The sequence below is a fragment of the Lepus europaeus genome, chromosome 6 (genome assembly GCF_033115175.1).
Source record: "Lepus europaeus isolate LE1 chromosome 6, mLepTim1.pri, whole genome shotgun sequence".
Classification (NCBI taxonomy): Eukaryota; Metazoa; Chordata; class Mammalia; order Lagomorpha; family Leporidae; genus Lepus; species Lepus europaeus.
The window spans coordinates 33,797,619-33,812,212 of record NC_084832.1 but is presented as its reverse complement, the minus strand read 5'-3'; the positions used below and the strand labels follow the sequence as shown (position 1 = coordinate 33,812,212).

Here is a 14,594-nt window from a genome sequence, read left to right as displayed (position 1 = left end):
GTAGAGCCAGCATTTGTATTCAATGTGGTGGAACACTGCTTTAAATCTTGCAGTACTCTTTCAACTAGGAAACAATTCTTTTCTTGGGGCATTTAATAAAAAAAACAATCTATGAGGAACAAATATGGACACATGCCTGAAATAAATGGGCAGTAGGATACTGAATATCTTCCCTCTCAAATTCAGGGGTTTGGTCTTCAAAGTCTTATGTTACTGATATTAGGAGGTTGGAAAATCATTTCAATCAGTGTTTGAAGTGATTAGATCAGACTGGGCCACCAGCGTGGAGGCTCCATGATTAAATCCTGGAAGCTTTATAAGAGACAACACGAAAATAAGTAGTCACACATACTAACTCCCAGTCTCTTGCCTCATGATGCTCTATGTTATTTTTGGACTCTACCCACCAGAATGTTATCACCAGGTGCTGAACCAAAGGGAGAGCCACTCAATCTTGGACTGTGAGTCTCTAGAACTGTGAGCTAAGTAAACCTATTTTTTCTCTCTATAAGATATCTCTATAAGTTCTCTCTATAAGTATCTTAGGGCTAACGCTGTAAAGCAGCCACCAGCCATGCCGGCATCCCACATAGATGACTGTTCAAGACCTGGCGGCTCCACTTCTGATCAGGCTCTCTGCTATGGCCTGGGAAAGCAGCAGAAGATGGCCCCTGCACCCAGTTGGGAGACCCAGAAGAAGCTCCTGGCTTCAGATCAGTGCAACTCTGGCCATTGCAGCCATTTGGGGAGTGAACCAGTGGATGGAAGCCCTCTCTCTGCCTCTCTGTAACTCTCTCTTTCTTTCAAACAAATAAATCTTTTTTTTTTTTTAAAGATAGTGCCTTAGGTATTTCATTATAGTAACAAAGTTATTATATAGCACTAACAGGGGTGATACTGGCAAGAAGCTATAGATTATCTTTGCCAACAACTTGATAATTAAACTTAAAATAAACTCCACTGCCCTTTTGGTACCCTTGATATAAATAAAAGCCAACTCTCTTCCTTGAAAGAAAAATTATTCTTTCTTGCATTTTATCAAAACTTTCCGAGTTTCCCTAGGGAAGACCTAGAAAGACTGCGAAAAAGAATTAGGTTGCAGTATAGAAAAACTGTAGTAGGAGGCCCCAATGCTTCCATCTTGGAAATTTGGAAACTTTTCAAGACAAAGTTCTAGGTTGTTCTTGCAACACTTTATGAAATATATGGCTCTAGGCCAGAATTTAGTTCTTAGAACGTAAAAACTGTTAGAAATTATTCAATTAGTGCCTACTGATCTGGGTCCCTACTCCTACATAGGTGAAGAGAGAAAATATACCTCCCCTTTCTACATCCCTACCAGGAATGTTTTAAGATTAAACTAGAAACTTATTATTATTATTTTTTTAGACAGGCAGAGTGGACAGTGAGAGACAGAGAGAAAGGTCTTCCTTTTTCCGTTGGTTCACCCTCCAATGGCCACTGCTGCCGGCGCGCTGCAGCTGGTGCACCGCGCTGATCTGAAGCCAGGAGCCAGGTGCTTCTCCTTGTCTCCAATGTGGGTGCAGGGCCCAAGCACTTGGGCCATCCTCCACTGCACTCTCGGGCCACAGCAGAGAGCTGGACTGGAAGAGGAGCGACCGGGACAGAATCTGGTGCCCCGACTGGGACTAGAACCCGGTGTGCTGGCGCCGCAGGCAGAGGATTAGCCTAGTGAGCTGAGGTGCGGGCCTAGAACCTTATTTGTGAAATACACAAGTCAACTATTACATAGCAATCCTGATCATTATTTGAATTTATCTATACTTTGTTTTTGTCATACTGTAAGTATGGAAAACAAAGTATTTTATACTTTTCTGATAGTTATTCCATTCTTCAAATTTATTTGAATCTAGAAAACAGAGAAAAATGCAGAGCTTGTACTTTATTGTTTTTTCATAGAAAATTATTTGTTAAAATTATGCACAAGTCTCATCCTTAAATCTACTTTTTGGATCAGTGATGCAGTTAGGACTCAAATGTGGGCCCAATATACTGAAGTGGATGACTTGCTGCTCAATAAACAGATTGACATCCCTCTCCCACTAACATTAATTAATGATTATCGTCAACCTAGACTGAGGATGTTAAATTGCACAGGACTCTGTCACTAGCCCTACCTTTCAACATTTTAAATCAACAATATGGGTGAAAAGTAAAGCAGGCAGTCCTCATTGAAAGAAGGGATCCTTTTAATAGTATTCCTAGTGGACACTTCAAGAGACAGGCACTCTTACATTGTAAGAAAGCTGATTTCAATTCAGGTTACTTTAGACAGAAAGTTTGCCTTTAATATTAAGCAGAGATCCTAATTCTGTAGAGCTACACAAAGCTTGATTCCCTTTCAAATTAAAAATACTTTAATTATTTAAAGGTTTGCTAGCATGCCTATTCATTCTAAAACTACCCATGTTCTAAAGCTCAATTTCAGTTGTTTTCAAAATACTCTGGTTTATTTATATAAAAGTGTGATACCCCAAATGTGACTCACACTCAAATCAGGAATAACTAAATATGATATACTAATGTTGAAGAGCATTAGCAGTCTTGTGGTTTGGTACTTCTTTTGAGAAACTCCATCATTCATAAGATCGACCGTGGACCACATCTGGCTGTTACTCAAGGCAAAATGCAAACATAGCCAATAAAAGTACTACATGCCACAACAATTTGGTTTCACAAGTTTGATCCTAATAAACCCCTGGGATTATCTAGAGACAAACTGGTTTATATCATTCAGGTGGCAGTACTGAAAATGTTAATTAACAGATACTCTGAGCAAGCCCATTCCCACATTTCTGCTTGCTGGCCTAGTAGTCCAAGGCATGGAAAAAATTAAGAAGAATTAGGCAAGAAAATATGTTACACATAAACCACCCCATAGGATGGATATCTAACTTCTTCAGTCCACGCAGAGATCTTACTTAAAATATTGGCAAAGTTGCTAAACATTAGGCAAAGAGAATCCATCTTTTGGAGCCAGCAACTGTGGTGTAGTAGGTTAAGCCTCCACCTGTGGCGCCGGCATCCCATACAGGCGCTGGTTCATATGCTCGCTGCTTCTCTTCAATCCAACTCTCTGCTTATGACCTGGGAAAGCAGTGTTAAGATGGCCAGAGTGCTTGGGCCCCCGCACACACATAGGAAACCTAGAAGCTCCTGGATCCAGGCTTCAGATTGGCCCATCTCTGGCCATAGTGGCCATCTGGGAGTGAACCAGCAGATGAAAGACTTTTCTCTCAGCTTCTACCTGTCTGTAACTGCCTCTCAAATAAATCTTAAAAAAAAATCTACCTTTTAAGATTGAGGTAGAGGCAGAGGTAGTAAATGAAAAATATCTAAACTTTCCAATTTTAAGTACATTTACATTCAAAAGACAAAAGAACCAACCAGTGGATACTCAGGCTCTTTCTCCTTCTCTCCCCTCTACCACTGGCATTTAATATCTTCAAATTTAAGCTCCTTCCTATCTCCTTCAAGACAATGTACTTTTTTTTTTTTTTTAAGTGACTGTTCAGGGATAATGACCCCTAATTGTGGAATGAGGAAGAAAGGACACTGATAACTGATATTTGGGGACAATTTACAAGGATGGCACAAAAATCATTACAGTGGAAGATGGCTAAGCAGGAAAGTCCTTAAGATCTCAGATATGGATAGAGATGCTTTATATCATACAGATGGAATTCGTATCAGGGATAGGCCATTTCTAGTACATGACAAATACGATATGTGTGGGAAACCAAGTAGCACAGCAGATTGGATTTGCTTTAACCATACTAAAGGCAAAAGAAATATGGAACTTGCTAAAAACCATGGATATACTATGACAATTTCCAAAACCAATAGATCCTTAGTTGAGAATGTGAACCTTCATTTAGAAGTGCACTAGACTCACAAAGCAACTGGGTACAAGAACAGTTACTAGAAAAGGATTTTTTTTTTTAATCTAGTCGAAGGGCCTGCTTCGGTGCTCACAGTAAGAGCTAACAGTTTTTGGATATTATTATGTGCCAGACTTTATTGCTAAGCATTGTATATGCTTCATTTAATCCTGCCCCAAATTCAGCCACAAGAATTGATACTACTGTTATTGCCACTTTACAGATAAGGAAACTGAGGTTCAGAGAGGTTAAGTAACTTGCATAAGGTCATATAACTAGTATGTGGTAGAAACTAGAGTGGAACCCAAAGTAGTCTGAATGTACAACTCGGCCAACACACCATTCTACTTCCACAGCAGGCAGAAAGAGTCTGTTTACAAACTGTCAATCTTTTCAATTTTATCTGATTTTATTTTAGAATAAAGCTACCTAAACAAAACTAAGCACAGAGGGAAAAGATACTAAACATGACTACTGTCATGGATGAACCCAGGTGAGTGTTTCGGAAAGTATTCTACTGAAGACATTAATGATAATAACAGAAGTTTGATCACCAGTATCTCTAAGCTGTAGTTGCTTTATTGCATAAATGAGAAAACTGGTACTGTCTCATAGCATTGGTGTGAGAAATAAACAACATAACTACACACAAAAGCATTTTGTAATATGTAAAGCACTAAAAAAGATTTATATCTTATCTGAAATGCTGGGAGCAGATACTTAAAATTTTGGATTTTTTTTTTTTCCAGACTTTGGAGTATCTGCATATACCATGGGGATGGGATACAAGCATAAGCACAAAATTAATTTATGTTTCTTATATATCTTATCCACATAAAACTTGAAGTAATTTTATACAATATTTTTAGTCCAACTGTATTTTGACTATGACCCATCAGATGAGGTCAGATGTGGAATTTTCTACTTGTGGCTGTGTCAGGACTCAGACTTTTGGGCTTTGGGACATCTTGGATTTCAGATTTTGATGCTCTACCTGTATTTTATTAGGCAGCACTTTTGTTAACTACAAAAAGCACAGGCTTGATAAGTAAAACAGGCAGAACACATTTTCAACATAATTGCAAAAGACTATAAACTAATGGAAAGTATATATACTATATACAACTAAGATATCTCATAAGAATATTTTTATCAGCTTAATTTAATGCCAGGGTTTGTGGAAATTCAGAATTTATCATATACTTTTGGGATCCTTACGTCAGGAGCCAATTGTGCAGGATTGTAGCAAATAGAAACATCACTTCTGCTCCCACCCATGCATGCAGGCATGGTAGCAAATGCCAGCTCAAATACCACTCTTGAGGAGGCCATCCTTGATCTCTCCAGTCAGAAGGATCAAGCTGACGCCTAGCCGCTCTCGCAGACATTGGCTATTTCGTTAGCATTTCTTTCTGACTGGTATCAAGAGTTAACGGTTGCTTCCCATTTTGACTTCCTCCCAGTTCCCACAGACCCTCAGCCACCTAAGGCAGATAGATGATGATTCTGGCTGACTCAAAACGCTTGCTCTATTAAATATGCATTTCTCAATTCTAAGCCTGAAGCAGCAGTCTCAGTCTGCACCTGGGGGTGAACATACACCAAAAACTTAAAAACAATTCTGGCTGGCAAAAACCTGATTGTGCACAGTATCTGCTCCCTTCTTGATCTATACCGTCAAGAAACGCTCTTTAAAAAACCGAACGGGAGGCACAAATTTAAACGAAAGAGAGGAATCCTAAGGGACGCATTAGAACACTCACAACTCCCTTTCTAATTCGGAACTACTTTCTTCTCCTTGTTCCACACATTAGGCACCTTCGCATCACAAAGAGAGGGTTTCTATCTCGTGATTGACCCCTCGTTTCTAAATACCTTCCAGGGACACGTACTATTTGCTTCCAAAATTCTGAACCCAGAGCAGAGGCCATCCTCAAGGCCAGAATAAGAAAAGGGTCCCCAATTAGCACAGCAGGCCCGAAATCAGGTACTTTGGTTGCACAGAGGGCTAAGGAACCTTAGGCGGGGTACCTAGAAAATGAGCTTCAGGGACACACAGCGCACGAGGTTGCACAGGGCTAAAACGTGACTGCGATGCGTTTCTCCCCGGGCCTCCTCCGCGGCCGGCGTCGGCCCGTGTGAGGCCTCCCCGTAGAACCCGGGCCGCTGTCATCCTCCTCCCAAAGGCGCCCAGATGAACCCATTCATCACGGCGCGCTCCCTCCGTCGCCCAGGTTGCGGACCCCCTCGCCTAGGAGAACGCGGGTTCGCGTCCTCTCCGGTCTCGGCGCCTCACGCCCCTTCCCAGCCCGGCATGGAGTCCGCCCTCGGCTCTAGCGAGCAGCTTCATACCCAACCCCGGTTCGTAGCTGTGCCTAGAAACACCCATTACCTTCCCCAAGCATATGTGGCATGTGATGGGCAGAGTGAGCGACAATGTAACGTTCTGCACGGTCTGAGCCATGGCAGCGTTCAGAATCCCGCCAACACGGAAGTCCCGCCGACGGCGGCTCCTCGCCACGGCTGGGGACGCGAGAGGCCGGCTACGGCGGCCGGGCCGGGCCATAGTCCGCCAGGGAGAGGAAACTAAAACGCGCTCTGGAAATGCGCCGTCACTCGGGCTTTTCGTGTTAGTTAAACTAAAACTAAACTAAACTGCTTTCTCTCACCAGGAAGCTGTAGGGTTCCTGAAAATGGACAGGAAGATGGTTTGCTCCAGGCATCGGCAGTCCTGAAAATTTAAGGAAAAGCGTAATAGTGTCGGGACGGGGGAACGACGCGGGAAGACGACTTGAAGCGCTGTGTTTTTTCCCCGGAAGGTTGGATGTGAGGTAGTTTTCTCCCTCAAGATAAAACTCCACACAACAACCACACAATACAGTGAAGACGTGAAGAAACTTAACTTTACATTTTGATTTCTCAAAACAACTTTCCACCTTTCTCAGCTCGCTTTCCCTCAAACCACAGGGTGTGCTTCAGAGGACCCGACAATTCACTGGAAAAGCGGTGATTGTCTCCTTATCTTAGCGTATTACGGGAGCAATCTAGTTGTGTTTAATCGCAGCCTGCCTTGAGGACTCTCTTTCACTTTTGGCCTTTCTGTGGAATCCACTTCAAGAAGATTTAAGGATTATAGTGTTCCAGCTCTGAGAATTCTGCTAATAGTGCTGGCTAGCAGCTTGCACAATCACAAATGCGATTATTATTTATTTATTTACTTACTTATTTAAGACAAAGTGAGCTCCTATTCACTGGTTTATTACCCAAGTGCCTGCAAAGGGGCAGGGAAGGCAAGCCAGTCCTCCCACGTGGGTGCCAGGGACAAGTCCACTTGAATCATCACCTGCTGCCTCCCCTGGTCTGTGTTAGCAGGAAGCGGGAATCATGAGGTGGAGCCCTTGAACCCAGGCCCTGTGGTAAGATCCCGAGTGTCTTCACCACTAGGTCAAGTGTGGCAGTCTGCACAGTGCTTTTTAATGCCTTCGTTTCAAGTGCATGATTGGATAGGAAATGTACTGCTGTGTCGGTGAACTCCAAAAGGAGAATTCGTGAAGTTATAAATTAGCATTTCCTAACCATGAAAAAGCAAAAATCTAAATGAATCTCATGTAAGAGATTTGAGATTTAGCTGTATCTCACTTTAAGTGAGGAAGAACTGATGTGATAACATGCAAATACAGTCTGTGAGTTGGGAGACATAGAAGCAAGAGCAATGTAACAACTATCACAATCTTTATGAAAAAGAAGCAGTGTGATCTCCAGAAGCCAAGAGTGGAACAGGACTGCTGCTGTGGAAAGCAAAGCCCTGCCTCAACAGCTTCCTAGATCTACGGCCTCAAGCAACTTATCTAACGTTTCTCGGTACTAGTTTCTTCATTGTGTGTGTGTTTGTTTGTGTTTGTATCACATGAGGTTAACATATGCTTACTGTCAAGTCTGAAGGAATAGGTAGGGACCAGTGTTGTGGTATACCCAGTTAAGTCACCACGTGGGAGGCTGGCATCCCCTATGGGAGTGCAGGTTTCAGTCCAAGTTCTCTGGTTCTGATACAGCTTCTTGCTAATAACAACCTGTGAGGTAGGGGAAGATGGCCCAGCTATTTGGACTCCTGCCACCCATGTGGGAGAATAGATTGGAGTTCCTGACTCCTGGCTCCTGGCTCCTGGCTTTGGCCTTGCCAAAATATGGCTGTTGTGGAAATTTGGGGAATGAACTAGTAGATAAAGACCCCCACCCCCACCCCATGCATGTGTGTGTGTGTGTGTGTGTCTGTCTCCCTCTGTGTTTCTCTGCCATTCAAATAAATAAATCAATATTTTTTTTTAAAAGTACAGGCAGTGGCCGGCGCCACGGCTCAATAGGCTAATCCTCTGCCTTGCGCCGCCGGCACATCCGATTCTAGTCCCAGTCAGGGTGCCGGATTCTGTCCCGGTTGCCCCTCTTCCAGGCCAGCTCCCTGCTGTGGCCAGGGAGTGCAGTGGAGGATGGCACAAGTGCTTGGGCCCTGCACCCCATGGGAGACCAGGAGAAGCCCCTGGCTCCTGCCATCGGATCAGTGCGGTGCGCTGGCCGCAGCGCGCCAACCGCGGCGGCCATTGGAGGGTGAACCAACGGCAAAGGAAGACCTTTCTGTCTCTCTCTGTCTACTCTGCCTGTCAAAAAAAAAAAAAAAAAAAAAAAAAAAAAAAAAAAAAAACAGGCAGTAATGTGATTGGAGCAGGTAATAGTTCACTTAAAAAAAAAAAAAACCCAAATCCAGTACAAAATTGGCTCACAGATGACAGTAAGAATTCTTCCAAACAGCTCAGCAACTTCATTTCCTAGGAATTGGAAACCATCATATGCTAGGAATTGGAGAACAGGCAAAATAATTATATTGATTCTTTAATTAATGACCACTTTTTTTCAGAATACCTGACTAAGAATCATCTGGTTTGATTATTCTTAGTTTTTTAAAAGCAAAGTCATTTTTTATTTGAGTTCCTGAATTCTCATACTTTGCTAATGCAATCCTTCACATTCCTAGCTATAAACCCCAGCTTTGTCAGGATGACAAAGCTCCCAGTCATCACCCGCTGTAATTCTGGTGTTGCCTTTTACCCCATACTACTGTTTTCTTCCCTATCCTCTTCCTTGCCCAGGCTGATACCTTACATGGTATTTTAGGGCTGCCTTCTACACTCTATGAGTGAGGTGTATGACTGAGCATATACTGCCTCTGACATACGTCCCTGGAAACACTGAAATAGGAAGACACATTGAATGCACTTTAAAAATTATTTATTTGCCAGGCAGAGATATAGAGGGAGAGGGAGATGCGGAGAAAAAAGATCATCCATCCAATGGTTTACCCCTGAAATAGCTGCCACCTCTAAGCCCTCCCTTTAGGTCTCGCCACATGATTTGGCCACCTTCCGCTACTTCCAAGACAGGTTAACAGGAAACTGGATTGGAAGCAGAGTAGCCAGAACTCTGGGACTCTGATATGGGTTGCCAGTGTTGCAGGTGGCTGCTTAAACTATTGTTTCACAATGCAAGCCCCACAACTTCTTATCTAAAAAGACTTTTCCAGCCCTTACTGAGAGATTCCTTTTTCACAAATCATCCTGATTATTGGTTAGTACCTGGTCACAAAGAAATTTTAAAAGTCATGATCTGTTTGTTAAGGGGATACTAAAATCTATATAATTTCCAGTATCTCTTTTTTTAAGATTAATTTATTTATTTGAAAGTCAAAGTTACACACAAAGAGAAGGAGAGGCAGAGAGAGAGAGAGATCTTCCATCCTCTGCTTCACTCCCCAGTCTGCCGCGATAGCTGGAGTTATGCCAATCCGAAGCCAGGAGCCAGGAGCTTATTCCGGGTCTCCCACGCCAGTGCAGGGGCCCAAGGACTTGGGCCATCTTCCACTGCTTTCCCAGGCCATAGCAGAGAGCTGGATTGGAAGTGGAACAGCCAGGTCTTGAACTTGTGCCCATATGAGATGCCAGCACTGCAGGCCGCAGCTTTACCCGCTATGCTATTGCGTTGTCTCCCTCCAGTATCTCTTTCCATATTTACATTATTGTTGTAGCATCTCAGTGCTGTTTAAGTGCACTGTCCTTGTACAAGCTGAGTATCCTCATTCTGAAATGCTTGGGAGCAAAAATGTTTCAGATTCCAGACTTTTTCATATTTTTAGAATACTTGCATAGGTTTTACTGGCTGAGAATTCCCAACTTGAAAATCAGAAGTACTAAATGCTCTACAACTCAAAAACACGTTCAGCATCATTTCAGCACTAGAAAAGGTTCAGATTACAGAGAATTTTGGATTTGGGCACATTTTTTAAAAAAGATTTATTTATTTTTATTTGAAAGTCAGAGTTACACAGAGAGAGGGGAGGCAGAGAGAGAGAGAGGTCTTCCATTCAATGCTTCACTCCCCAGTTGGCCGCAACGGCTGGAGCTGAGCTGATCCAAGCCAGGACTTTCTTCCGGGTCTCCCACATGGGTGCAGGGGCCCAAGGAATTGGGCCATCTTCTACTGCTTTCCCAAGCAATAGCAGAGAGTTGGATAGGAAGTAGAGCAGCTGGGACTAGAACTGGCGCCCATATGGGATGCCGGCGCTTCAGGCCAGGGCGTTAACCCGCTGCACCACAGTGCTGGCCCCGGGGCATTTTGAATTTCAGATTTTGAGGTTGGAAATGTTCAATTTGTTGCTATTTCTGAACTGATCTTTTGTATTATACTTGTTTTTGTCTTCCCTCACAACAGACTACGTTTCTTTTTTTTTTTTTTAACTTTTATTTAATATTATAAATTTCCAAAGTACAGCTTATGGATTACAGTGGCTTTCCCCCCCATAACTTCCCTCCCATCTGCAACCCTCCCCTTTCCTGCTCCCTCTCCCCTTCCATTCACATCAAGATTCATTTTCAATTCTCTTTATATATAGAAGATCAGTTTAGTATATATTAAGTAAAGATTTCAACAGTTTGCACTCACATAGAAACACAAAGTGAAAAATACTGTTTGAGTACTAGTTATAGCATTAAATCACAATGTACAGCACATTAAGGACAGAGATCCTACATGAGGAGTAAGTGCACAGTGATTCCTGTTGTTGACTTAACAATTTGACACTGTTGTTTATGGCATCAGTAATCACTCTAGGCTCTTGTCATGAGTTGCCAAAGCTATGGAAGCCTTTTGAGTTCACTGACTCTGATCATATTTAGACAAGGTCGTAGTCAAAGTGGAAGTTCTCTCCTCCCTTCAGAGAAAGGTACCTCCTTCTTTGATGGCCCCGTTCTTTCCACTGGGATCTCACTCACAGAGATCTTTCATTTAGGTCTTCTTTTTTTTTTGACAGAGTGTCTTGGCTTTCCATCAGGCTGTTTCATTTTAAACAATGTCTTTACTTGCTTTTTTATTTTACCTCAAAATAGAAGACTGTGTTTTTTGAGAATTTTAAACATAGTAAATGTTCATTTTAAAAAAATGAAGCTCTTAAAAATAGAGAATGATAAGCAAAATCTGTGTATACTTTTGTTCTCTATTAACATTCTACAACATAGAGTTACAGACAGCTTAGTTCGTATATTACTATATGCATAAACACACGTAGGATCAAGGCATACCATATCATATTTACTTTTTTCACTTAATGCTTTGTGGAGACACACATGAACACATTCAAATAATATTATTAGCCATACAGGTGGCTTAGGATTCTCCCTGAGTCCCAATTGATTTTGGCCAGTTCCTAGACTTTGTTTTTAACAATGCAAGTGGTCTAAGGTCAAAAACTATCCCTTGGGCCTGCGCCGCGGCTCACTAGGCTAATCCTCCCCCTGAGACACTGGCACCCGGGTTCTAGTCCCAGTCGGGGTGCTGGATTCTGTCCCGGTTGCTCCTCTTCCAGTCCAGCTCTCTGCTGTGGCCTGGGAGTGCAGTGGAGGATGGCCCTGTACCTGCATGGGAGACCAGGAGGAAGTACCTGGATGCTGGCTTTGGATCAGTGCAGTGTGCCAGCTGCAACATGCCGGCCAGTGGCCACTTGAGGGGTGAACCAATGGAAAAAGGAAGACCTTTCTCTCTCTCTCTCACTCTCTCATTGTCTAACTCTGCCTGTCAAAAAAAAAAAAAAAAAAAAAAAACCAAAAAAAAACTATCCCCTCTGTCTTCTATAAAAAGGGCATTTATTTTCTTTGTTCTTTTTTTTTTTTTGACTGCTCACGTTGTAAAGAGGTATTCTTTGTCACAAATTGTTAAATGATGCTGTCATTACTCTACCAGAAAAACATAGATTACACAGATCATTGACTTACTATTTAATTTCTGTCTCAAATTCTTAGCTAATTGGGGATCTGAAAAGTTCTATAACATATGACACTTGGAATAGGTTAATAAATGTGTCCTAAATCCTTGGAATTATAGACTTTTTGAAGTGGAAAGGCTCTAAGGAGTTGTTATACAGGCATTTCCTGGATAAGGTAAACCAGTAGATAAGAGTAGAATTGAAGCTGAATCCCAGCTCATACTTGATGGACTCTCTCGGATTGTTGGCCCAATGCCTTCATGTAAGTGCAAGTTGTATTATTATTAATAAAGTAGTTCAGTAATAAAAAGTCAGTCATAATTGAATTTCTTTGCTAAGAAAACCATCAAATAGCTATGGAACACCTTTTACCCCTTGTTTAAATCAGATTCATTTTTATGATAAATTATTTAAAAGCAAGTTTAAAAAAATATAAAATCTTAAGTGCTATTAAAAATTGATTAGGAATGCATTATTCTTTCATTGACCCAGTTCAGATTGTTTTTTAATTTTTTTGTTCAAAGCTAATAAATTTGAGTAGATGTTTCAGACAGACGTTTTATAATCATTTGGTCATCAGTCAATTAATCACAACTTCATAAATATTGATTTCAGATTACATTTATTTTTCATTCCTGAAAGACAATTTTTTGTTTGTTTTAAATTCATTCACCCACACCCAGATTGTGGTTAAAACTGAGAAAATTCATAAAAATTGTGTTAAAAAATTAATCAAGGGTGTTGGCCCAATTGCACAGGCGACAGGCATGGTACCGTCCTGTCAGAGACTGGGACTTCTGAGCTAAGATGTCTCAAGAAGATGGCATTAAAGATGCTTATAAATGCAGCAGAGAAGCTTGGGATCCTCTTACTCTTTTTTTTTTTGTTTGTTTTTGTTTTAGAATAGTTTTGTTTTTTTTTTTTTTTTGACAGGTAGAGTGGACAGTGAGAGAGAGACAGAGAGAAAGGTCTTCCTTTTGCCGTTGGTTCACCCTCCAATGGCCGCCGCGGTAGCGCGCTGCGGCTGGCGCACCGCGCTGTTCCAATGGCAGGAGCCAGGTGCTTCTCCTGGTCTCCCATGGGGTGCAGGGCCCAAGCACTTGGGCCATCCTCCACTGCACTCCCTGGCCACAGCAGAGAGCTGGCCTGGAAGAGGGGCAACCGGGACAGAATCCAGTGCCCCGACCGGGACTAGAACCTGCTGTGCCGGCGCCGCAAGGCGGAGGATTAGCCTAGTGAGCCGCGGCGCCGGCCTTAGAATAGTTTAATGCATGTTGTCTTCTTTCACTGCAAAACAGAGGTTAGCATTCATTCATTTAATGCATTTTCTTTTAAACGTTAAGGAACAACTAACTCAGACAAAGTTCAGTCTATAGAGCTTGCATTCTAGTGAGGAAGTTATGCCACACTAACTTGAAACTAAGCTTGGCCTTTTGAGTAGCAGCAGTTGAGGTTTTAATACTGATTCACACATCAAGTTTATATGTAACCACAATATAGTGACTACAGAATAAATAAATAGCTATTTGTTCATTCCACCAATAGTTAATTTTTTTTTTTTTTTGCAAGCCAGGCACTGTTCTAAGGGCTATATAAGCAGCTGTGAATCTAACAAGATCTCTGCTTTCATTTATTCATTCAACAAATATTTTATTGACTACAAATGATGTGCCAACCAATGTACTATTAATGAGCCACTCTGTAAACAGAACAACTGAGCCCAGCTCTTCTATCCTTTCATAAAAATGCCTATTTCACTAGTTATTTCTCTTCTGGATGTCCTTATTGGTTCGTTAGCCCCTGGCAATTGAGATACAGCAAGTTATAATTTTAAAATGTTGCAAATTGGGTGATTGTTTTAAATTAGGGCACTTTTAAGAGAATATTTTAGTCTCACCTAAGGCTACATGGCGTTTCATAAATGTTTGTTGAATGCTAAATAATAAATTAAAAAAAATATTTCTGAGAAAACTGTAACAAGACTCTCCAAGGTGGAAAAGTTTTAGGACTGCCACAGTAGCAGATTAGGGAACATAGCTTCCATTGCTTTTTCTTTAAGTTGCCTATCAGACCACATTTCATTTTCTTCTTGCCCTTATTTTAGATGTGAGCTGAAGTTGACACTCTCCATAGAAATCCAATGCCAGGCCCCTTTAATTAAAGCTAATGTTTTCCTATTATTTGCTGCAGATTTGCAGATGAGTATAAACTGTTTGAGGGCAACTGTCCCACAGAGGCATGAAAACCCCCAGCCACTGGCTAGGCTCTCGCCAGGTTGCTTTTCCTGGAAAGAGAGCTCAATACCTCTTTTATACACTTAGTGTTTCCAGTTACTGTTTTAGCAACTGAATCATTTATTGCAAATGTTATTAAAAGTTTGGCTTTATTTC

At 41.7% G+C, this 14,594-nt stretch overlaps 1 protein-coding gene across 2 annotated transcripts in view; it reads right to left on the bottom strand.

Moving 5' to 3' along the window:
• The window catches only part of OBI1 (ORC ubiquitin ligase 1), a 51,632-nt gene extending 45,212 nt beyond the window's left edge, over nucleotides 1–6,420 (bottom strand). The window contains exon 1 of one of the 2 annotated variants that reach the window (XM_062194059.1): nucleotides 6,295–6,420. In XM_062194059.1, the coding sequence (XP_062050043.1) occupies nucleotides 6,295–6,366 (72 nt within the window). In that variant the 5' untranslated portion in view covers nucleotides 6,367–6,420. The remainder of the gene's footprint in view (nucleotides 1–6,294) is intronic. The other variant, XM_062194060.1, reaches the window with a different exon arrangement.
• Nucleotides 6,421–14,594: the final 8,174 nt, after the last annotated feature.